Source organism: Rhineura floridana, chromosome 1 (assembly GCF_030035675.1).
Source record: "Rhineura floridana isolate rRhiFlo1 chromosome 1, rRhiFlo1.hap2, whole genome shotgun sequence".
Lineage (NCBI taxonomy): Eukaryota > Metazoa > Chordata > Lepidosauria > Squamata > Rhineuridae > Rhineura > Rhineura floridana.
Genome location: NC_084480.1, coordinates 44,527,920 through 44,553,838, shown reverse-complemented (window position 1 = coordinate 44,553,838; position 25,919 = coordinate 44,527,920). Strand labels below are relative to the sequence as shown.

The 25,919-nt window shown below is 40.6% G+C and overlaps 1 protein-coding gene across 3 annotated transcripts; it reads right to left on the bottom strand.

Moving 5' to 3' along the window:
- Positions 1-1,323: 1,323 nt before the first annotated feature.
- Positions 1,324-25,230, bottom strand: SLC30A5 (solute carrier family 30 member 5). Of its 3 annotated transcripts, none has more exons than XM_061619682.1 (16): positions 24,894-25,230; positions 22,124-22,246; positions 21,599-21,665; positions 18,324-18,409; positions 17,515-17,602; positions 16,805-16,892; positions 14,795-14,871; positions 13,174-13,344; positions 12,476-12,764; positions 11,875-12,083; positions 10,350-10,507; positions 8,861-8,990; positions 6,271-6,496; positions 5,843-6,009; positions 5,130-5,258; positions 1,324-2,202 (listed from the first exon to the last, which is right to left on the bottom strand). In XM_061619682.1, exons 1-16 carry the CDS (start codon positions 24,974-24,976, stop codon positions 2,032-2,034), a joined length of 2,262 nt encoding a protein of 753 aa, XP_061475666.1. In that variant the 5' UTR covers positions 24,977-25,230; the 3' UTR covers positions 1,324-2,031. The 3 variants fall into 3 exon arrangements, with proteins under 3 accessions (XP_061475666.1, XP_061475657.1, XP_061475676.1); XM_061619673.1 differs by having other exon boundaries at positions 5,783-6,009; positions 24,894-25,229; XM_061619692.1 differs by lacking the exon at positions 24,894-25,230 and adding an exon at positions 24,815-24,891 and having other exon boundaries at positions 5,783-6,009.
- Between the last annotated feature and the right edge of the window lie 689 nt (positions 25,231-25,919).

The following is a 25,919-nucleotide window of genomic DNA, read 5'->3' as shown; positions in this document are numbered from 1 at the left end:
TTATTGTTTCTCTCCCCGCTCTAGCACAGATCTCAACAGATCCCCCTGCTAGGCAACCACCAGTCACGTCCTAATACTAGTATTCCCAGAGACTCTGAATACTGGTATTGTTATTCTCTTCACCGCTGCCACCATTTGTTACAGTTCCCCTTCAGCCTTGGTCATTACCTTACCCTCCCTTCTGGTCTGTGAAACCCCAGCCAAGGATCAGGCCTTTGGTAAACCAAATTAAGTATTTATTACAGATAACAAAGCTAACAAGATTAACAAGATTTCTTCTTAAGGCACATAAGCATATGGTTTTACTCAATACTAATCCGAACTCCACCCCCCTCCTTCTCCACTCTCTCCTGGTAAACCACTCTCTCAAACCCCCTAAACAACCCACTCTTTCTCTTCTCCCCCCAGATTCTACTCTCACTCTTCCTTTTGTACGTTCAGCCATTTTAAACACTCAGCCAATCATCTAGCATTCTACTGCCCATTCACTCCCCCTCCTCTTTCACTCCACTTACCATGTATCTTCTAAACAACCAACACTTACCATATATACATTAATATAGGAACATCACAGACCCCCCCTTGGGGAACTAAGGATGAGGGACCCCAGGGGGACGATTCTTTGACAGTGGCAAATTCAGAAACGCGGGGTCCCTTCATGATAGTCACAGCCACACCCCTCCCCTTTTTTTCTTTTGCTGCTGGGTTGAGAATGAGATCCTTGTTAATGCCTTCTCCAACAACAAATGTCCCTAGGACCCAATCAGCATGAAAGGGGAATTAGCTGCTGAAGAGTCTTCTTAGTGGCTGATTCACCTCATTTCACTCTGATTCTGTCTCAGGAACATATTCGGTATTTTTGAAAATCATTAAATATATAGATAGGGTGATTCAGTACTCACCGTGTACTCAGCCTTCAAAAAAAATTGATAGTCCCTCATTAAGACTCCTACATAAGCTTAGCAGTCAGAGTCTTGAGAGGTCCTCTTGTGAGTTAGCAAGTGTTTAAAGAACAGGAAGTAGGAATATATTGAGTTCTTACATCCCTTCAGTGTAAGTGTGGTCTCCCCGCGGCCAGTATTGGGACCTGTACTTTTTAACTTACTAAGTCAGAGATTGTGGTTTGTTGCTCCTGCAGGTTGGGGGGGGGGAAGGGAAGAGTGAAGCAGGGGTAATCTCCCTGTTTAAACTACATGAAAACCAGGCCAATTAGGAAGAAAATCATAACAGCATAGGAGAAAACTAAATAATCCATCGCCGACATATCTTTCCATTGTACAAGTCAGGTTTCAAGGTGCAGTTTAATCAATATGTGACCAGAAATTTATAAAAATTATAAAATGTTTATTTTACATAGTGGTCCACACTTCAAATTAGTTTTGCAACCTTCTCACTGAACAGAAACATAGGAGTGGAAGAAGAAATGTTTTCTTTTCCCATTGCTAAAATGACTTTTCTTTAAAAAAATTAGCTCACTGACAATTTTTAAATGGTAGAATCTATTTCTCCTCATTTAACAAAGCTGTGTTTAGAAAACAGGCTTATATACAGAAATGGAATAAATATAGAATTGTACATGTTCATTTGTATCTAATGAACTTTGAAAAACTTATTTGCACTCATTTTAAAAATGTGTAAATATACATACAGCAGCAAAACTTTGAGGAAATAATTTTTGGGAGTCTATTTCTGTTGCAACCTAAAATGATTTACTTTAGGCTCAAGATGGAAGAGAAATGCCTGATATTTCTTTTTTGGGGAAATGTGCAATATATCTCTGCTCATCCACACTCATACAGCAAAATTTATTTAATAAGACTCCAAATAACAGTATTTTTACATTGCCATTATTTCCAAATATACAACATATGTTCTACTTGTCCCACTTCTTTTTAAACTTCTTGATCTGGTTTCAAAGGTATGTAACATATTCTAAAAATCCAAATATATAGTACATTTGTTTCTGTACATTTATGTGCAAATTCCCCTGATGAAATAATAGTGAGTGAACCCTACAGACGTAGTTTTAGGTTACATGATGTAAGTGCCATCTCTGCAGTATTTCATGGATTCCATTTGTTTTGTCATTGCAAGGACATCTTGAAATCCCGTACTAAGGCCAGACATATGCTGAAAATAGGCTTCTTTTTCCACTTGAACAGTTAAGTTGTTAACTCCAGCATCCTTAAGAACTGCTGAAACCTGAACATAAAAATATGGGCATTAAATCTTTCAGCAAATGTTTCTTTGGTGCTCTAAGCAAGACAATTTTGTTGCACAAAAGAAAAATAGTATCGCTTTGTCGTCGAGTTTTACATCATAATGATATCCTCCACAAAGAGTTTGTATGAGCAAACAGGATAGAAGCTCATATAACTAGAATCTGTTCTTTGCTACCACAGTACAAGACCAAAAACAGGTAGTAGAGTGAACATGGTGTGAGGAAAGGTGAGCAAATTATGACTGGGAAACACTCTTTTGCACTGATGAGCACAGAAAACATGTAGCTAATAAAAACACATTGTTATGCCCAGAATATGAGTCCATATATTTATTTGTATTTATAGTCAGTCTGTCTTTAAGGCTCAGCAGCACATTAGTGCAACTTCTGATTAGAACACCACAAAAAATTGAAATTCATTTAATTTTTCCTATCCTTTCTTGAAATCCCAGGGCACTTAAAATAGGCATGTATTACAATGCTTCTGAAAGGTGTTCAGGTGCAGACTTTGGCGAGTCTATAATAGTTCCCCCCAAGACTAATGGAATCTGATAAATTTTTGAATACTAGGGGGGATTTTCCAGTGGATAGAGCCAATGATCCTGCTGAAGCCCCTCATCCTATGGTGAGATGAGAAGTCCTATCAATGCAATCTCTCCTGAGGGCCTTCTCCTGTGCACAGCCTGCCGACAAGGAAGCTGGCTAGGAGACAACCAGAGCACAGGTGGCAGAAAATTTGCTGTGAAGCTGACTGAACAGTTGTCAGCTTACATAATTCTGTCTACCAAGTGGCGGTGAAGGCTTACTTTGTTGCTCCTCACTGAGTCCTTGAAGAGCCTTGCAGGAGAGTTGGTCCAGGGGCTGATCAGACCAGAAGTAGTGAATTGGCCTCTGTAACACTCGGCCACAGGCTATGAGCAATTTACATAGCAGTCTGAGAATCAAATCACTCAACTATGTAGTGCCTTGGATGTCACTGTTGTTGCAACCTCCACTGAACAGTTCAATACTTTATGGGGATTGATTTCAATTTATATGGCCTGACGATGTGGACAAGACTCTTGCAATGATGCAACCAATTTCTTGCTCTCTTGAACTATATCTATCCTGGCTGGTGAAAGCCAGTTTGCGGGGATGGCTGTGCTGATTGGGGGGGGGTGTTCAGGGCGCGGTGATGGGAGTTGTGTCTGCTACCCTTAAACAGGTGGTACTGCATCCACTTTTGAAGAAGCCTACACAAGATCCACTGGTAATATTATTACTAACACCAGTCATGACTACCCCTTCTTAGGTAAGGTGGTGGAAAGAGTGGGGGCAGAACTGTTATAGGAGTTCCTGGAAGATACGAATTATTTGAATCCATTTCAGTCTGGCTTTAGGCACAGCTTCGGGACTGAATCAGCCTTGGTCACCCAGACAGATGACCTGCATGGAGAGCAGAACAGGGGGAGTGCAACTCTGCTTTTCGATCTCTCAGCAACTTTTGATACCACTGACCATAGTATCCTACTGGACTGGGTCTTGTGGGATGGGTATCAGGGGGCATTGTTTTACAGTGGTTCCGTTCCTACCTCCAAGGCTGTATCCAAAGAACAGCATGGGGAAATTGGGTTTTGGCCCCATGGTCCTTGCACAGGTATGGTGTGGCACAGGGCACAATTGTGTCCAATGCTGTTCAATTTCTACATGAAGCCACTGGGAACAATCATTAGGAGTTTGGGGGCATTTCTATTTTTCCATCTGAGTCAGGAAACACTGTGCATGATCTGGACTATTGTCTGGGCAGAGTGGTGGATCAATAAACTAAGTTTGGACCTGGGAAGATAGATGCACTATGGGTGAGTCTTGCTCATGTCTGGGAAACTGGCCATTTACACTTCCTCTGAAAGAACAGGGTGTAATAATTCCATCTGAAAGAAAAGGGTGCTCCTGGATCCATCTTTGTCACTGGAAGCTTGGGTAGTCTCAGTTGCTAGGAGTGCCTTTTACCAGCTATGGCTGGTACACCAACTACAGGCATTCTTTGACAGGGGTAGTCTGGCCTTGGTGATTCACGCACTAGTAACCTCAAGACACAGAGCAACATGGTCTATGGAGAAGGGCCTCAGTGGCAGAGCATCTGCCTTGCATGCAAGCATGACAGTTTGGGAGGGAAGAGTACCACTTCACACCATTGTTGCTGGAACACACTGCATACATGGGTGAAGAAATTATGTCACAAAAACTGTAAGAGCACAAACCTTTACAAATTGAGTACAATGAGCAACATCCAGCATCCAGATAAGGCTGGGAGAGACTCCTGCCTGAAACCTTGGAGAGCTGCTGCCAGTCAGTGTAGACAGTACTGAATTATATGGAACAATGGTCTGACTCAGTATAAGGCATACTCAGTATAAGGACCGCATGACTCCTTACATCCTTGCCTGATCACTGAGACTTTCAGGGGAATCACTGTTAAGGGTCCCATGGCACAGACCCATAGCTTGCATCCACCAGGATTTTATGGTTAATTTGAACTGATTCTATCTTTTCTATCTCGTTTGTTACCTTCTTGTACACCACGTAGAAAAGACAGTGTTAAGTGGCATATAAATTGTTAAATAAATAAATAACCAGGGATGAGAGGTAGGGAAGGAAGAGTACCACTTCACATCTTTGCTGCTGGAACATGCTGCATATATGGTGAAGAAATGATGTCACAAAAACTGTTAACAGCACAAATGTTTACAAATTGAGTACAATGAGCAACATCCAGCAGCTACAATTACAGAGATAGCTATCAGCTCATAATTTACCATCTTGTTTACCCTGTTGTGTGCCCACATACACAATTGCGTGGAGAAATTTAGCACCATGAAGTAGTCCTATAGGACTTAGTGTATTCATGCTTTATCCACCACCAAGTTACCTGCTGTATAATTCTCTGTTCCATTACTTCGGACATTACTTGTACGTGTATAGTGCCTGCCACAACATTAGCAGAATGACACCAAAAATGAGGATCTCTGTAGGAGATGACACCATCAATTTTCTGGATCTGTACAAATAAATAAATACATGCAGCAATTGTGATAATATTTTTCAAGACTGTTCAGTTTTATCTCTCTCAATACTTAGTTTTCACTAAATTAAAAGCAGAGTTATATAATAAAGGATCATTATATTAGAAGTATTAAAGCATGTTTTTGAATGCAAACCTTATATAAAAGGTAAGTGTAATGTTTAAAATTTTATGCTGTTCAGTTTGCAAGGTATATCAATATATCTGAGGGAATGCCCTAGCAAGATTCTGTCTCACTAGTGACTTCTGACATAAATAGCAGAATATATATTGCGTGAAACAACATAACCCAAACTCTCTACATCTGGTTTTGCAAATGTCACTAATTTTAAGTGAACAGACCCCAAAGCATGGCCATTTTTAAATGCATGTTATGTGGTTGATAATGTTGAATGTATTACATTACTAAAAGTAGTACTTAAAATGTACTGTAGAAATTCCATACTTCATAACATGCCACATGTGAAGGAAAAAAGCACAAGAGGCAGATAAATTCTAACCTTTTCTAAAGCCATGTGCAGATCTTTTTCATGCTCTAGAGGAAGTCTCAACAGAAGTACCTGACAAGCATCTTTTATCAGTGGGATAACACTGAGAAAAATCAGTGTAGCAATAAAGAGAGAGCAAAGGGGATCAGCTATAAGCCATCCAAACTGCTGAATAAGTATTGTTGATATGATTACACCAACACTTCCAAAGGTGTCTGCCAAGATATGTAGAAACACTCCTGAAACAAAAAACATTCCCCAGATCATTAATACATAATTCAGCAATTAACCAGACTTTAACATTGAGCATATACCAGAAAAGCACAAAAGGGCTTGATATGTGAAAGTACTTCGATCAATCATTGTGATTCCTTCATTTGATCATTCTATTAAGGTATTTTAAAAACCACAACTTTATTGGAACTTTCCTTTAAGTACTATTCCCCCGCCCCCAGTATAGATTTACAACAAAAAAACCCACCTCATTATTCTTCACTTACCTCTCATATTGGTATTCATGCCACCTCCTAGTGACCCATGTGAATGTCCATGATTATGATTGTGCCCATAGTCACTGTGGGAATGACTGTGACTATGGCCATGTCCATGGTGGGAATGACTGTGGTCGTGCACATGGCATCCTCCTCGAGAAGGCCCATGGGAATGGGCATGGCTAAAGGCACAGATACCAACAAGGTTTACTATCAGTCCTCCAACAGAGACAGGCTGCATGAGGGAGAGACAGAGAATCTTTAAACTCTATTTACTACTTTTAACTACGCCTTGGGAAATAATGTATATAGCATAAAATGGGTGCAGAACCTGTGGCCCTCCAGATGTTAGATTCAAACTCCCATCAACTCCAGCCAGCACTGCCAATGGTCAGACATTATGGGAGTTGTAGTACAGCAACATCCGGAGGGCCACAGGTTCTTCACGGCTGGCACAGAGGAAGAAATGCTAAGAAGCATTACTCTGCAGGCCCTGCTAAAAGACTAGCTCTATTGGCCTTCTCTCTCCATCAACTGTCATCTGGTAGCAGCTATTCCATTAGGCTGCAGCAGAGGGAGAGATGGAAAGTAGGCCCACTCTACTGGCTCTGTTAACAGCTCCATTTGGCTTCTCCTTCTCATAATGACCACCTGGAATGGAAATCTTTCAGGCAGAGAACTACTATGTACCTATAGGAAGTGATGCTTGAGTTTGCTTGCTTTTCCCTCCCTTTTTTGTAGTGTCTTTTAGATGGCAAGCTTGCAGGGTGAGAATTGTTTACTGATGTTATATAAAACACCACAGAAGCCTTTTTACCTGAAGAACAAGATTAGTTTAAAAAAATGTTATACCATTTTGATAACGACTCTACCAACTAGTGCAAGTTACTTTGTTCTTGAGAATTTAGCAACAAAGCTGTCACCCATAGACTGCATTATGTTCTCAATTCCTTGCATACTTAAAGGACGGTAGACTGTGGAACATGCTCTCTGTTGGGCACAAATTCCCCTGGCAGTGTTAGACATGGTAGATCAGGGATGGGGAACCTGTGGTCCTCCAGATGTTGCTGGACTACAACAGCCACCATTCCCTACTGTTGGCCATGATGGTGAGGGCTGATGAGAGTCCAACAACATCTGGAGGGCCACAAGTTCCACAGCCCTGTGGTAGAGAGTTACACTTGCATCTCCATTACTGATGATTAACACTTCACCACAGTTTGATCTTAATCAGGAGAGGCCTGAAGACCCAAGTTCTATGAGGCTGAAGCATGTATAAAGCATGTTTAGCCTAGAGAAGAGATGATTAAGAGGTGATATGATAGCCATCTTCAAACATCTGAAGGGCAGTCACGAAAATGATGGAGCAAATTTGTTTTCTGTTGCACTACAGGGTACGACTTGAACCAATAGGTTCAAGACACTGGATTTTGACTAAGCATTAGGAAGAACTTTCTGATGGTACAAGCTGCTCAATGGTAGAAGAGGCTACTTCAGAAGGTGGTGGACAGAGTTTTAAAGCAGAAGATGAATGCCATAGCAGCGGAGCTCCTGCATCAGCAAGGGACTGAACTAGATGTCTTTTGAAGTTCCTTTCAACTCTGTGCTGCAATCTTGTACAATATTAATACATGTTCCCAGCAAACAAGGATGTAGTTAATCTAACTGTATTTCAACAAGAGAAAGAAAGACTAGACCACCCCTCCTCTGGTTGGTCCACTAGGTTCTCTCTGCCTTCCCTTCCACCATTCTGCTTAGGGCAAAAACGGCAATGTAAGAACATGTCAGAATGCCTGGTACATGAGAAGAGCTATTCATACCCTGCAAGTTTCCTCAATTGTACATAATAACATAAAGCCTGCTGGATCAGGCCAGTGGCCCATGTAGTCCTGTTCACACACTGGCCAACCAGAGGCCTGTGGGAAGCCCGCAAACAGGACCCGAGTGCAAGAGCACTCTCGCCTCCTGTGGTCTCCAACAACTGGTATTCAGAAGCATACTGCCTCTCACTATGGAGGCAGAGCACAGCTATCATAGCTAGTAGTCATTGGCAGCCATTGATTACAATTCATGTAAACTGAATTAGTCATTCTTCCTGTTGCTCACATACTTGTGAATGATGTATCTGTGACTGAGCCACCACATAATAACTTGTGCTGCTTGCTCCTACTCTAGAACAGCAGGGGCTGCAATAACTAGAAAAAGTTGGGTGGAGTCAACTTAACAGTATAGAAACATACTTCTATTCATGGTTGGCAACCGTTATTCATATAGGAGAGAGAAAATTGTTCTCTGAACATCATTCATTTCCAAAAGAAGCAAAGCATTAAAAAGCCTTTCTACACAATGGCTCAAGACTCTCCCCTGTGGAAAAGCGTTTTTTCTTTTTATTTGTTAAGATGAGAGTTCTGATTCTAAGCCAAGTATAATCTATTGCCCCTCTCATGCATTGCTAACATATGCAAACATCCGTGAAATGAACAGAGCCTGTGCACAATCAGCAATGCTTGAGGGATTTAAACCTTGTTTCTACTACACAAATTAGAATGCTTAGGAGCAGTAAATTCAATGTTAACAGAATAAGGTTATATAAACTTACAGTCAACATATTGGTATCGATATCTGGAGGATCAACCAGTCTGGCCACAGATTCAGTGAAGACAAAGAAAGCTATTACCATGAGAAAAAGGCCATTAATAAACCCAGAGAGAATTTCTACACGGCCAAATCTGAAATTGAGAAAGTGAGGAATAAAAAAACACATAGAAGAGATATTGTGGTGTTTTGAATTATGCTAAAATCCCAAAACTATTTTGCCAGAAAACCCAAAATTTTTCAACCAGGAAGAATGAATCCAATTAGCAAGGTATATGCCTTTGCTTAACTTGCAGGCTTACTACAACTACTACATAATTTGTTAAATTGTAGCATGAAAGTGACTTTTTTTGGTCAGACTGCTATGGCTTTCAGAAAATGAAAAATACAAGCATCTTCAGCAAGTACTACTACGCAGCTTTGATTTTCTGGGATGAAAGTGATGATTAAGTAGGAAGATGTCATATTTTCCTATCTGACATTTTTTCCTCAAACCTTTGGAATGGAAAAAATAAGTACAAAGACATATAAAACGCTTCCACAGTACCCTAATAATTGCCTTGTTTTGAGCAGTATTTGACTAGTGTAAGTTAACATGCTCCTTTTCTCAACATAACCCCTCAACCCTTCATAAATAACAGGAATGTAGGAAATTGCCTATTGATTCCTCTGTCTCAGTATTGTCTACATCAACTGGCAACAGTTCTCTAGGGGCTCAGACATCAACCTTACCCAGCTCTACATGGTGAAGTCGTGGATTGAACCTCGGACGTTTTACATTAAAAGCACTTGCTCAACCATTGAGCTACAATAGCCCTTCCCTATATTTCAGACAGCACAAAGAACACTGCCTTACATCTCCGCAGTTAAGACTAGTGCATGATGAACCACTGCACACTTGACATGAGCTGCAATAGGCAGTCAAGATATATTGGCATTTGCTGTGTAAATATGTGAAGTGTACAGGGAAAGTGGGTATCCATAAACAGCCGGGAACAAAAGGTAGGGACCTATATTGGCTAAAGCACCTGGGTATTGCTCCGTGTGTGTTTAGAGACATTTGATTCCCTTTCACACTTGACAATTTTATTTATTTATTACTTGAATTTATATGCTACTTTTCCATACAAATATGCTCAAAGTGGCTTACAAAATTACTAGTTTTAACATCTACTGTGTTAGCCACTACAATACTTGTGCGCCCATAATAATGCAAAAGAAAAAAAAAAGGAGGGGAAGACCATAACTCTGTGGAAGAGCACATTTGCTGCTTGCAGAAGTTCCTAGGTTCAATTACTGCATCTCCATTTAGAAGGACTGGGTAGCAGGTGACAGGAAAAACCTCTGCCCAGGATAGCTGCTTCCAGAGTAGGCAATACTGAGTTAAACAATAGTTTGACCTGGTATAATGCAGCTTCCTATGTTAAACATAATGTTTAAACAACTGGCAGCATCCTTTTATAAAATCTGTGTAACTAGTTCAGACTACATACCCATAGGAGAATATGCGGGTTGCTTTCCATCTAGTCATCAGTGCTGCAAACAGACCCATAACTAAAGCTGAACAGTCAAAAAGCATGTGAAATCCATCCGAGATTAAACCTAGACTGTTGGTCCACACACCATAAAATAGTTCCACAAAAGTAAAAGCCTAGAACAAAGGTGAGTAACAAAGGTTTCATTGTGAAAAATGAAATATATTGTAAAAGCATGTGATTGACATATTCTGAAACTCTTTTATCCATATGTAATTATGAGGCAATTAAAACATTCATGCACTACTCAGTATAATAATATCTGGCAGAAAATTGTAGTCTGAACAGTTATCTTAAATTTCTGTTTCTATGAAGGGAAGCATTATCATGATGGTTGCTGAAAACTGTTAAAATGAGGACATGGGATTTTTTGTAATGCTTCACCTTCTAATATTATCAAATAACTTTTTCTAAACTTCTTTTTCAATTTTTAAATTTCTAACTCTGAAAATAGCAAAATGACCTTCCAGTGTTTCTTTCCTTTCATCATTAATAGCAATAATGTGCATAACAAATTGAAAATTTATGAAGTATATGAGGGGAATGAGGGAGACTTAATAGGGCCAGTGACAAAGAAGTGATCTGGGGAACAGCTAGGGCAAGATGATACCACTTTCCAGAAGGAAGCATGCAGAAGGGGGTAAATGTCTTTCCTGACTGAATCAATACTGAAGTAAGGAAGAACTCTTCCCCTCCCACTCAGCAACACTTTCTGAAGTCAGCATATTCTTGACTTTTTGGCAAGGAATAAGCCAGAACAGTCTTTACCAGCCTTGGGACCCAGGGATGATGGGAGTTGTAGTCCAACATCATCTAGGGACTCAAGGTTGGGAAAAGGCTTCTAAAAAATAATGTTTGAAGTACAAAGTGCTGTTATGCTCAATGGATTTTACTTTTAATTTCCCTCACTTGTAGAGCAGCCTCCCATACTTTGTTGTAAATTGTTTTTGACCACCCTCTCCCCCTGGTTTCCAAAGCACTTTCTCATGTAGCATGAAGAGTGCAGGGAGGTGCTCCTCTGTGATTTGTTTTTTAAAGTCTAAATTCCCCTTGGGCTCACAGAACTAGTTTTCTTTTAATTAGTATTTGTAAATTAGTATTTACAAATTAATATTGTATTGTAAATTAGTATTTGTAAAATAGTGACTATATTAAACAAAGCATTTTCACAGACGCAGACACATCCTAGAAAATGGGTGGTCTCACAATATATGAAGTTACAACTGATTGTACTAGATGTTGCACAACTCTAGTACAGAAATTGACATGAATCACATGTATGGTATACTGTCCTGTCTGTTTACTCATGAACACAGTAGAATAATCAACAGTAATCTAGAAGTTGACATCATGCTATAAATTGAAGGACTGGACTAGATAACCAAAGTCCTTTCATCCAATTCTACATTCAACACATGATTTCACCCCTCCACCCTCAAAAATCCAGAAATAATTTCAGCTAAGTTTTTCTTTAAATGATTACCAAATTTAGGCACAGAAAATAGAAGATCTGCCTTGAATCAGACTCCTCAAGGATTTGTTTCAGTGATTCTTTAATAAATCGAGGTAAGGACTGAGAGCTGTGTTGCAAAGCATCACCCATAAAATTGTACAATGGTATTCCCTCAGGAGAATAACCAATAAGAGTGCCTTTCTGCCCTTTCCGTGTTGGGGAGGATAGAATATTGGCAGCTGAAAAGAGAAAGCATTTGTTTACATTTTGTAAGAGTTTTGTAAAGCAAGCATTTTATCTACAAAAAGAACATTGAAGAACGGTTCCGTTTTATGTCACACTGCCCCAATTAATCGCTCTACACATAGGAATACAATTCAAGGCCCATGATGTTTTGAGAGTTTAATGCTAGTGATTTTGGTAAACTTTCGAAGTTCATCATGTTTGTCAGAGGCAAGACATCTCCAGTTCAATTTTGGGTGGATCAAGTAAGTTGCCCCTTAAGATCATAATGCAAATGAAAGTTAACAACATACACTCTTCAATATCAAGATATGTTGACTTTCTAATAATTCATAAAAAAGTCATAAGCACATGTTACCAGTATTCTGAAAGTTGTACTAACACGTACATAGAATGAAGAAAATGGCACTGACTACCACTCCTCCAGAAATAACATGCTCTGTGGTTTCTTGATGTGCTGGCCTGCTTATAGTTCGAAGCTGGTCTGTTATTGGATGTGTCCAAAAGTTGCCAAAAAGTAGAACACTAATGAAAATGAGAAAGGATCCATAACGGGCACACTTTGAGACCTCTATCTTGACAGAACACACAGATTCTACATAGAAGTCCAAAACCACGACAAAAAAGATAACCGTTGTGAAGGGCATGATGAGAGAAGACCACGATTCTACTTTACTCTGCAATCAAAAGATGCAAACATTTAACATGCAGCAAAACAAATTTATATTCAGAGTAAGCTTTAGTATACATTATTGATCCGATTCAGCAGGGGTAGGAGAGACAAACCATGAGCCCAGATTCGTATGGACTGCTAAGCCAAACCATGACTTAGCCACAGGGACGTAGCAACAGCAGGATAACAGTTAACACTGTGGCTGCAATCTTCAGTCCATGAACCTGCATGTTTGCTCTTTCATGCTAAGCCATGCTTAGCATTATGTGTGGACTGGGCCATAAAAGCTAGCTATACATTTATATTACAAACAAAGCAATTTAGTTTTAAGGACCTTTTCAAAAGAAGAGTTTTAGATTCAGATTATAAATTTAGTTGCCAGAAAGCAGTTTGTCATCAGTGAGGCTACTTACCTCTGTTGTCAGAGATAAAACAATCACCCAGGGACTCAAAAGGAAGACAGAAACAAGATGAGACAAAGCTTGAAGGCGTTTGGCTCCACCAATATCTACTGAGAGCTTTCGGGAAGCTGTGTGAAAACCAACTTTACAACACAATGCTAATACAAGCAAGATTACTCCACCCTGCAAAGAAAAAGATTGATATTAATATACTTCAGAATCCAACATTGCAATTCCATTTTAAATATCCGTTGTGTAAAGCCCAGAAATACTATTTTTTCCTGCCACCCTATGTGGTTCACAGAAAATGTATACACAGGAGTTTGCCCTCTCTCAATATGCACAAACATTATTGGCAACTCCAGATATTGGAATACAGTAGTTAAAAAAAATAATGCTGATACTGTTGCAGTTACATCCATGCTTACAAAGGCATTCTCTAAATCAAAGTTTGTTCTCCATAATACACTGTAATTATGATAAATACATATGAATTACTGGAAACTGGAAATTAAAAATGCACGTAATTGTCAGTAACAAGATAGTGCGTTGTTGTGATTGCTACCCTAAATATTTCTATGCTGCTATATATTAAAATATGCTTCATCTCTCTATGTGTTAGTATCCTTTCCTTTTAAAGTTGAATAGTAACAAAGCCTAGCAACTTATTTGTATTTTAACAATTTTGTAAGTCGCCTAGAGTGGCCATTGGCTAGATAGGCGATGAAGAAATTAAATTTATTATTATTATTATTGTTGTTGTTGTTATTATTATTATTATTTTCTATTTGTTTCTTTCTGTCATTCTGGCACCAAATTAAATGGGCAAGATGGACTCCATGGTTAGATTTCAAGTAGTTCAGTAGCGGAAGGGAAGTTATAAAATGCATTTATACCTGCATGCTAAGCTTCTGAGGACCTTTACAACAGTTTCCAGCTTTTAATTAATGGACAGAGTTTTGATCAGAATTAAATTATGGATAGGAAAAAGTTGATGAATAAAAAGCATCCTATGAAGTGCTGAACATTAGCAGCCATTATTATGCTATCATACTGGTGTACTGTAATTTTTACTTGTTTAAATTGTTACTCTTTCCAAGTATGATTAGGATTCTTTTACTGAAATGACCTTTTAATCAGCAAATAAAATATACATATAACTGCTGTGCGTATCTGAAATATGCTGTTGAAATAAATCAGCAAAACAAAGCAACAAAAGCCAGAACCCAGATTTCAACCGAACATCAGGAAAAACCTTGTTAGAGCAGTACGACAATGGAACCAATTAACTAGGGAGGTGGTATGCTTTAAGATGGATTTCTGCATTGAACAAGGGGTTGGACTTAAGGGCCTTATAGGCCCCTTCCAACTCTACTATTCGATGAAAACTAGAAGACATTTAACATGTTTTTAGAGATGTTTTGTTTAATATGTTTTAAGTCTTGTTTTTATGATGTTTAGTGTTTCTGTTTGCCACCATGGGCTCTTTCTGGGAGGAAGGGCAGGATATAAATTTAATAAATAATAATAATAATTTAAAAATCGTACTGTATCCATGAGCAACCCGCTCAGGTTTCTAACATTATGTAGTTTGTGCACTTTTTCAACAATTCTTCATATAAGGGGCATTTACCTTATGATCTGCAACTCCTAAGAAAGCGATGATTGTATAAAGTATGTGAGTCAGAGCGCTGTCATGGTGTCCTTCAGCTAAAGAAGGTAACGATCAGGAAAATTTTGCAATTGAATTCTACCGCTATCTTTTAATCACAGACAAATATGAACAACATTCTCATCGTTATGAATTGCTGCCCTGAAGAAATTAAACAAAAGCTAACAGCTACAGTAAGGGAAGCACAGCAGGTAAGGATTCATGTGACCTGAAGAGGCTAGATTGAATAGTACAAGTTTCACAGAAGACACTTTTCTAGAAAACACTTCCTAAGTATTAGAAACAATACACTGGAATTTTAATAGAGAAACATATGCAATCAAAATGGAATGGTCTTTAAAGTGAGCAACCAAATGCTTCCTGTAGTTCTTGATCAGTCACTCACAGCTCTGTGGTGGAATTTTGGCCCACTCCTCCGTGCAGAACTGCTTTAACTCAGTGGCATTTGTGGGTTTTCGAGCATGAACTGTGCCTTTCAGGTCCTGCCACAACGTCTCAATGGGGTTTAGGTCTGGACTTTAGGTCTGGACTTTGACTAGGCCATTCCAAAACCTTAAATTTCTTCTTCCTCAACCATTCTGGTGTAGACTTGCTTGTGCGTTTTGAATCATTGTCTTGCTGCATGACCCAGCCGTGCTTCAGCTGACAGATGGCCTGACATTCTCCTGTAGAATTCTCTGATACAAAGCAGAATTCATGGTTCCTTCAATGATGGCAAGTCATCCAGGTCCTGATGCATCAAAGCATGCCCAAACCATGACACTGCCACCACCATGCTTGACCGTTGGTATGAGGTTCTTCATGTGGAATGCAGTCTTTCTCTTTTGCCAGACATAATGGGGCCCATGTTGCCCAAAAAGTTCCATCCATTGTTCTAGAACTCTTGACGACCGTCCAGGTGCTTTTGGGCAAACAATGTTCTATGGACAGATGAGTCAAAGCTGTGAAAGACTGATCAAGATCTACAGAAAGCATTTGGTTGCAGTCATTGCTGCTAAAGGAGACGTAACCAAGTTTTGAGTCTAAGGGGGCAATTTCTTTTTCACACAGGGGCACTGGGTGTTGCTTAACTTGCTTTAATAAATAAATGAAATAAGTATCAAAATTTTGTGTTGTTTGTTCACTCAGGTTCCCTTTTCCCTAATATTAGGTTTGGTTCAAGGTCTGGTAACAGTCAGTGCCAAATATATGCAACCATGCAGAAAATCAGATGGGGGCAAATACTTTTTCACGGCACTGTATGGACAGAAGAGATCCTATCCCTGAGCACTGTCTTTGACTGGTTGTTTGCAATAGTTCATTGCAAGTATACATTCTGCCATTACCACATTAATAGATGACAATAAAATTGTTAACTTATTAACATTTGCATCCTAGGAGGAAGACAATCAAGCAAACCCTGTCCAGGCATCCCAGTGATAACCCAGTTACCTTGCAACACCATAGTGTGCTGACACAGAAAGGGAAAACAGGTGGCTCTATTAATCCTGAACAAGAGCCAATGTAGCAGAGCAGCTGTCAGTTTGTGCAATGTGTCTTCTCTTTCTCCTCCTTGCAGCCCCCTGTACACCTTGAAGACATGCTCCAGAAGGTTGGGAGATCCTCCAGCGAAGAGTTTGGGAGCACTCAGGGAGCTGAGGGGGACAGAAGAGAACCCAGAATTCCCACTGCACAAGCAGATTTCCACTGTGCAAATGGGTGGACATAATCCACTATTACTTGGAACTTATCAAGCAGTTTTAGAGAGCTTTCAAAGCACTGCAATTCTCTCTTATCTATATAATAGTATTTTAAGATAGGTCAGTATGACCATGCCCACTCTCTAGCGAGTTCATACATCAAGTGATATTTGAACTGGGCACAAACTAGAACTGCAAAAATATTTCTTCATTAACAGTAAGAAGTATCTAGATTAAATCAAGCAGTTGGAACATATTAATTTTATCTCTTATAAAAGGTCAGAAAGGATACGATGTTCTGCAATTTTAGCCATGAGGTCATCATTATCAAAAAGCAACAGACAGATCACAGCAATAATGAAGAAGACCACACCTCTTGTCTGGAAAAACAACAACAATAGAAAAGCTGATTAGGAAAGCAAACAAGCAGAGATATACAAAGAACTTCTAATCAATATAAAAAAATGAAATGGACTGCCTTTAAGTCGATTCTGACTTATGGGTGACCCTATGAATAGTGTTTTCATGGTAAGTGGTATTCAGAAGGGGTTTACCATTGCCTTCCTCTGAAGCTGAGAGGCAGTGACTGGCCCAAGGTCACCCAGTGAGCTTCATGGTTGTGTGGGAATTTGAACGCTGGTCTCCCAGGTCGTAGTCCAACACCTTAACCACTACACCACCCTGGCTCTCTCTAATCAATATAAATTTAGTTTAATATACTTCTGCATTTTTTTTGGGGGGGGAAACAGGGAGAATTAAATCTGCCTTGATGTAGGTCATCTTGGTAAGATAAATATAATACACTATGCTTTGAATATCTTCTATCTATAATAGAAGAGCTCCTGGTATATCTCTGATCTTAAATACAGTCTTAAAAATGCTTCTCCATCAAAATTGTATATACTGCATGAAAAGAGTATTTAAAAATTAGATAGGTAGAAAACCTCATGAATTTCAGATAGGTATTATGATCACTTTTCCCCCACAAAACGAAAGGCATACCTTTGCTGGTCCTCCACCTGAACTTGTGAACAGTACGCTGAGCAGTGAAATGACAACAATATCACTATGCTCAAAAAGCAGCACAGTTCTGCAAAACAAGAGATACAAATTTCATTTATGACAGACAGTAAATTGGAATAATTTGACACGTACAGGTTGGACTAAAATTTAGTCTCCACAAACAATTCAATAGATGCACTGTAGCTACAATTCCAATTTACAGTGATGACTAATAATAAACCATCTCCACCTCTGAGTTTCAAGAAATCATTACTGTTAAAATTCCAGTTGTGCTTCACACCCAGCTAAAAAAAAGTGTCATAATAAAAGAAGATGGAAAGCCCCTGCAAAGCTATTACTATAATCATAATCTGAAGGAATTACTTAATTCCTATTAACTATTAGGCTTCAGCAATATCTGATTATAGGCTTGCCAAACATAACACAAGGCACAAGCTCTACCACACATAGCTTACTTCACTCTCAAACTCAACAACATAATTGTGGGCTCCATGATAACCTAATTATTCTGAAATTTCTACTGTTTTCACATTTGGAAAGAGGTGCTTTGAAGCTAATTGTCTGGGCCCAGTTACTGGAGCTTACATCTCACAGTTTAATTTCAAACTGCATGCGTGAAAATGGGTCTTGACCCACAAGGGAGTGGGGGAAGATAAGGATCTGGCCTCAAGTTGGGTCCAATTCTGCACCCTTGCTTTATATGAATAAACAAGCCGCCATTTCGATTATCTATGGTAAACTGACTTGTATACCACACTTATCAAATACAATGCCAAGGATATCCTTACCTTAGAGGTCCACACAGGGTCAGGCCAAAAAACCACAAGAGTGAAATTATGCAGCCAACAACAGCATGTTTAATTATTTTGATCCACTGTAAGAAAATATTTCATTAAAATTCTTGTTATAGTCAATCCAAATCATTTAAAAAAATCACTCCTAATTAAAACTTTATTTGCTGATTTAACTCAGGAAGGTACACTGCAAGTGAGGTTAGATCAACAGCCTAAGCATCATTCTTTAACGTGATAGCTCTATATCAAGTGATTATCTTGACAGGACATAGCAACAGAATTACCTCACTTCACTCTAATTTTCAAAGCAGCTGCTGCATAGATTATAGGAACATCAGAGTAACTATTCATTAAATATGCCAATAGCCCAGTTTGAAAAAGCACGTTTATAAAGGGCCTTTCAACTGAATAAAGTTAAGTTCAACAAAATATTCCTGCAATTCATGTTTTAATTTAAGTAATTTCTACCACAGCTTCCACTTCTTTCCTCCTTTGCCAGCCCCTCTTATGAGGGAAAAAAACACACTAGTGAAACATTTTGCAGGCTAAAAATAAGTAGTTCTTGCTTCTCTGTCAACCCACTTGGTTTTTAAGTCGGGTGCACAGGAAAGACACTTCACTCTGTGCACACCCATGATAGCGCAGCAGGCTGGCAGTGGAGGAATGAAGTGACTCAGGTCTCTGCTTTCAACCCACTTGATTTCTATGCACAGTGCACAGGAAAGGACTTCACCTCCTGAGTGTCCAGCACAAAAACTCAATGGTGACAAGATGTGGATCCCTCCTTCCAATTTCTATGTTGGACAAATAGGAGGAAATGTGATGTCCTTGATCTTCTATCATCCAGCACAGACGCGCTGTGGCCTGCCAGCCAAAGGAGTGGTCCATTGCTTCTCAAGCAGCCAGCTTGGTTTTCATGGTGGGTGGGGAGGAGGTAAAGTGCTGTCTTCCACATCCAGCATAGCAGTGCAGTGGAATGCCAGGGAAAGGACCAATCGCTCTGTCTCAGCTTGCTCATTCACCTAGGTGAAATTCCTAGCCACCTATGGCAACCAGTTGAGTGGGTAAAAACAAGGTGGCCTGTACCATGATGCACAATGGGTCTGGGAGTGCTTTCAGTATAGAATAGACCCTATCCCTGGCTAGTTTCCTAGCAGCCTTAAATTCATTAGTGTCAAGAACGCCTGGTTTGAAAGGATGTCAGTTAAAATGGTTGTGTGGCAAGGAACTGAAAACATCTTGCATGAATTAGGGCCTCTGAGAGGCTATGAGACTGTCAGTTCTCACAGCTGAACTCAGTTAATTAAGCAGTAAGGAAGAACATCTGCTTATCAGTCTGACACTGGTACCTCAAGGCCATAGGCCTGGGAAGGCTGGATTTCCATCTTCCATCTGCTATCCAGCATATACATCTCTGGGGAGTTGTGGAACCATGAAGTTACTCTCCTGGTTTACCTATATTGTGTGAGTATAGATTAGGCTAGACAGCTTTGTTATTTTTATCTGTGACTTGAACTCTCTGCCTTTTGTATTCTACCTAGCCCTCAGGGGTGTTTGGTGTAAGGAATTATTTTTGTTGTTACATTTTGCACTCATATTTTATTTTAATAAAGCTACCTCTTATTTACTAGTGTGTGTTCATTTCAGGGGGAAATTGGCTCTAAATCTAGCACCCAGGCCAATTAGCCACAGACTACTGTATAGTTGGGTATTATGCCTTAAGGTTCCAGGACAAGGAGTGCATTCTTGGCTCTTGTCTTTTGGAATCCTTGGCAGGTCTATTTCTGGTACTTTGGGTTTCCCCTTGGCCCAGAGTGGGTGACCAGGTTTAATGGGTGGTGGCAGTCTACCTACCTTGCAGGGCTGTTGCTTTAACTCAACGCTGGTAAGGGTGGCACAGGTTGTGTCTGGCTGGGATCAATTGTCCTGGGCTTGGGAGTTGACCCCAGTGGGAACTTGCGAGTTCTTGACAATTAGCTACTAAGGTTTTTAACAGGAAATCCTCACATTGTTGAAGCTAAATGTGATTGTCATTTTGTTCTAACGGCCACTTGTTTGGATAGCTATTGTTTGGAGTCTTTAACTGAACAAAGAAGTAGGGCTTTATGCGTTCCAGCATTAATGAGGACAAACTCAACTTCCATCTGTAAGTGGCAAACAGTGTACCATTAGCTAGTTCAAAATGATTTGACAAAATGGATTCCCTTACTTCCAGATTTTCAAATCCCCACACATAGTGGTTAAGGTGTTGGACTATGACCTGGGAGATCAGGGTTCAAATCCCCACACAGTCATGAAGCTCACTGGGTGACCTTGGGCCAGTCACTGCCTCTCAGCCCCAGAGGAAGGCAATGGTAAACCCTCTCTGAATACCACTTACCATGAAAACCCTATTCATAGGGTCGCCTAAGTCGGAATCGACTTGAAGGCAGTCCATTCAATTTTTTCAACCTAATCTCCATATAGTTCTTCAACCCACTGACACTTTTAGTACTCAAAATGCAGGGATCTGGTCTCCAGATTACTTTTAAACTGACAATCTTAGTAATTCTTTAGTTTTAAAATACTGTTCAGGAAAATCTATATAATATATACTACATTTTCTTAGTTTTCCTATAGCATTGTCCAAACAAAAACATGACAAATCTCTTGTATATTTCAATATAACCTCAGGGAAGCAACAGGTTCTGCCATGACACAAGTATTTTCACCAAACCCCCAAAAGACATGATGAAACAATACAATTTCATGCACTATATGATGGTACATACATCTCTCTGAGTTTTTTTGCCATTTAAGTATATGTTAAGCATTCTGGAAAATACTCTGGCTTGGAAAGCTGTAAGAAGCCTCTTAAATTCGCTAGTAATTGTGCCAACTGTAGAACTGCTGAAAGTCAACTGATTCAAACTGGCAAAATGTACACTGTAAAAAGCAGAACCAGTCCTGAATAAGGTACATTCCTTTTCCCTATACTAAGAAATGCAACAGCCAATATGGCTATGTTTAAGCCTACAGACACAGGAAGTTGATAAAAGCATGAAGTCTTCCCACAATATGGAACTTTCAAAAGATCTATAGGGCACAAATACACAAGCCCCACTGAAGTAAATACTCGTACTCTTGCACAACTACCATTCATTTCAATGAGGCAGTGACCCCAAGGTAGCAATAAGTTTCCCATGCTGAGAAAGTAAGTTCCAGTTCTTCAAGTTTACATTGTAGAAGGACAAGCTACACATATAAACCACAACTTCTGTAATACTCACCTGATGCTTGGTGACAGGTTTTCCAGAAGAAAATGGTTTTTGAAACAAAATCATAAAAAATGCTGACCTATGGAAATTAGAAGTTACTGTCAGATGAAGTGAATTTACAATTTAGAAAAAGTGTTCAGACCAACACTGACTATGTGTTTTAAAATACTCATTTCACAAAATCAGTACATTTTTAGAGGAAACTATGGATGCATTTTCATGAATATTTTCCTTAACCACAGTTGGTCCAAACCAGCTTGCAAATATGCTTCTGACCACAGTCTCAAACTGTGGTTTGGTGCCAATTATGTTTAGCGCAAACAGTGGTGCAGAGTAACACCAACCACAGTTCACTGTGAAATGAGGACAAGAAGTGCTTGCTTTGACGATTGGGAGGCATTACATATGCACTAGCCCATCATCCTTAACAGCAAATCTTCTATGATTATGAAAAAAACCACACTATTTTGATATAAAACTAATCTCAATAGAAGTGTTGAAAAATGTTGTAGACTGCTGAAGCAAAAGGCAACTTACCCAAGCTTTACTATGAAGATAAACTGTACAAGGTGAACTACTTTCAGGAGGTCGTAAGATTCAAACAATCCTAAAGCCTTCAAAAACTTTGTTAAACACAGTAACACAATATATTTAGTCAGCCTGGAAAAAAGAAAAAAGTTTCTATGAGATGTTGGCAAGCTTTCAAATAAGGAGATCGAAATATATTCAATTTATATTGTTCTGATAAGCTAACATTTAGAGCATTGGGTCTAAACTAAACAACTTATTTCCAATGGCCCAGATCTATTGATTTTTGCATGCAATTCACTCCCACAAGAGGCAGTGATGGCCATCAACTAGGATGGTTTTAAAAGAGAATTAAATAAATTCATGGAGGATTAGGCTATCAATGACTGTTAACTTCAATGGCTAGGTTCTACCCTTGCAGTCCGAGGCAGTATGCTTATGAATACCAGTTGTTGGAAACTGTAGGAGGGGAGAGTACTACCCAAAGGCATCTGGCCGGCCACTGTGAGAACATGATGCTGTGTGCCACTGGCCTGATTCAGCATACTCTTCTTATATTCTTATCATAACATGTCCCTGCTCTTAATGGCCTATTTAAAATGGTGTCTAATCTAGTGACAAAAGGCTGGACAAAAATAAAAACTCTGGGCCCTGTATGTGTTTGCTTACTCTTCAAAGCATCCTTATATTGGAATACTATTGAATAAATAGATGGTTAGCCTGGTGCACATATCTCTACATTTCTATAAAACACTGTAGTACTACTGATGTACCAACATGTGCAGTTATGTTTGGTGTACAAAATATTATAGAATTATGTATTTCTCTGCTGTAGGTAGCCAGCCAGCCTGCCTGCTTATCCTTCCACTTGCATATGCTACAAAACTTGAACTTTGTGTCTGGTAATGTGTGAATGCGACATGGATCAGCATGCTTGAAAACATGTAACAGGCTTCTGTGCAATTCAAAATACTAGCATACTGTAGTTGGACTACTAAAAACTTAACTTTTTTTTAAAAAAAACGAGCCTGGCTATCCAACAGTCGTGTCTGTAACTGAACTAAGCAGATACTTCTTTATACAGGTTTCCAGGTCCAGAGCTTCTGAACCTTTCAGGCTGCTTCAGGCATTACTAAACTCCTACACATGACTCCCACTTGTAAATCATCACAAACCATCCACCAACATGTAAACTGCTGTGAATTATCAGAGCGTGTTCATTCTGCAATCAACATTATGGCAGAGACGCTACATGTTACAATGTACATGCAGAACTCGTGTTACTTCTGTGTAGGAGTTTGGTAATGTGCGAAGCTGCCCTAAGAGTTGCACAAAAGGGAGAATCTGACACATTTCTGAAGTTGTTCCTAAAGGGATTTTTCCCAGCTAACACTGTGCATAGATACAGTATCCCATTCTGGGTTTGCACCTGGCAATAGGACAACCAGAGACAAACAAGGGATTGGAAGGGGGGGCGCCCTCCTGTACCGTTATTGCTTAAGGGAAATCTGGCATATGCAGCTTAATATGTCAGAATGGTTGGCACAGGAGAAACCTTGGAAGTTTCCCAAATTCTACATAACATAAAGCCTGCTGGATCAGTCCAATGGCCCATCTAGTCCAGCATCCTGCTCTTACAGGTGCCTACGGGAAGCCCACAAACAGGACTTGAGTGCAAGAGTACTCTCTCCTCCTGCAGTTTCTAGCAACTGGTGACCATGAAAGCTGAAGACAACCATCGCAGCTAGTAGCTATTGATAACTTTAACCTCAACCCTCTTTTAAAGCCATCCCAATTGGTATATAAATATCAAAGTTACAGATCGCAGGTAAAGGTAGCTTTGTTAATCTCTTGCAGAATGAATACTGAGTCTTGTTGCACAGCTCTTTTAAAGACATAACAGATTTCTTGCACGTGGACTTACTTTTACAATTAGGCACTACATCTGATGGCATGAACTCTAGGCCACAAAAAACTAGCTAGCCTTTTAAGACAGCACAGGAGTCTTCATTGTTTAAGAGGATCAAAGCTACTGCTCTCCTTGAATGCAACAAGGGCTCTGTGCCATTTTTCGAAAGTACAAGTAGTCCTGTGTTCTTTCAATTACTATACATGGCATCTCTATTCTTAGCCAAGAGGTGAAGGACGGGGGGAAGCACCCGGACATGAAAGAAGGGAGACCAATGCCTAGCTCCTTTCAGTCCTATGGTAACCCACTGTGCAGGTTAAACATAAGGCGCTGCCTTCTACAGAGGCTGTATTCATACCATACATTTAAAGCATACTTCCGCCCCCCGAAAAAACCTGCAGCATACCCCTCTGAAAGCTACAATTCCCAGCATCCTTAACAAATTACAGGTGCTGGTTCCTTTGTGGTGTTTTTTTAAATGTATGGTGTTTACACAGCCTATGCCAAACCATCGGCCCATCAATCTCGGTCTTGTCTCCGCTGACTGGCAGCAGTTCTCCGGGTTTCAGCCAGACGATCTCTCCCAGCCCTACCCTGAGATTGAACCCGGGACCTTCTGCACACAAGGCAGATGCTCCGCCACTGAGCCACGGGCCCTGCCCTCCAGGCTAAGCACAGGTGTCTGCGCTGTGCCTGCATTGGGGACACTGAGGAGCGGGTAGGTTTTCAGGGAAAGCTACAGGAAACCCCAACCCCGAGAGCCCCACATGGAGAAGCAGGAGGAGGCCCACTTGATACGCTCCGCCGCAGAGATTGTGGCGCTGTGCCCCTCGCCTCCCTCAGACAAGCGCCCCTCGGACGGGCAGTTACCGGGCGCTGGGCACATCCACGGGCCCCAGCCGCCCGCCTCCGGCCAGGGCCTCGCCGCTGCTCCCACCGAACCTCTCCCCCATTGCCGGCTCTCAGGCCAGGCCTCCTCAGCCGCCTCCGCCCCCAGCGCGGGGTTTCCTCATGCTCCGCGGGCTGCGGAGCTGGCTCGGTGAACACGCAGGGCCTGCAAGCAGGCCTCGGCCCACAGCGGAACAGGAAGGGGCTGGGAAACGGCTGCGCCAAGAGCCACGTCCTCAGCGGCCGCCGGAACCGTAGACCGAGGCGGCGGGGAGAGCGCCCGGACAGAAGCAGAGAGAAAAAGGGCTACGTCTTTACCCGCTCCTACCCCCGCTCTCCAGCCTAAATGGATTCACCCAGCCAGGGCTCTAAACAGTGGGGGGCAGCGCCACCTATCGGCCGAAATCCGGCGTTGAACGAAGCCCTGCTAAGCTCGTTTCGCCTGTGGACCAAGCAGGCTGATGTTATAAGCCCCCACTCCCAGCGAGTTTACAGGAGGATAGGCAGCATTTGTCCGTCAAGCCCAGTACTGCTCTGAAAGTGGCTCTCTAGGATCTCTGGCAGAAAACGGCCTTTTCCATCATCGTAGCTACTTGATCCTTTTTAACAGGAGATATCAAAGGGTCAAACCTGCTGGGATCTTCTGCACTGAAAGCATGTCCTCTTAGTCACTGAGCAATTGCTCCCAGGGGTGTAGTTGTCTACCCTTACTTTTTTGAGAGCCAGGTCCCAATGTCTCCAGCATCTATGAGCCAACCTATAAGCCAATCAGCATGAAAGGGGAGTGTTAGCCACTGAGAAGAGTCTTCTAACTTGCTTCCATGTTGTCTCCTGCTGATTGGACCCAATCAGAGTGAAAGGAGTCCCTCTTAGTTCCTACTTCAAAAAGCCAAGTTGTGGGGAGTGAAAATTCTCTAACTGCAGAAGAAGAGACAGTGAATGCTGCTGATAGCATCCCATCTACATCATCAAACAGTTTGGTAGCAGCAGGAGATAAAGGTGTAGGCA

Excerpts from the sequence above, each read along its gene's own strand:
- SLC30A5 (XM_061619673.1), bottom strand. The coding sequence starts at position 24,976 with ATGGGGGAGAGGTTCGGTGGGAGCAGCGGCGAGGCCCTGGCCGGAGGC. Across the intron at positions 21,666-22,123 it reads ATCTTCATAGTAAAGCTTGG|GTCAGCATTTTTTATGATTT; the intron begins GTAAGTTGCCTT and ends TAATTTCCATAG. Across the intron at positions 16,893-17,514 it reads CAGGTGGAGGACCAGCAAAG|ACAAGAGGTGTGGTCTTCTT; the intron begins GTATGCCTTTCG and ends TTGTTTTTCCAG.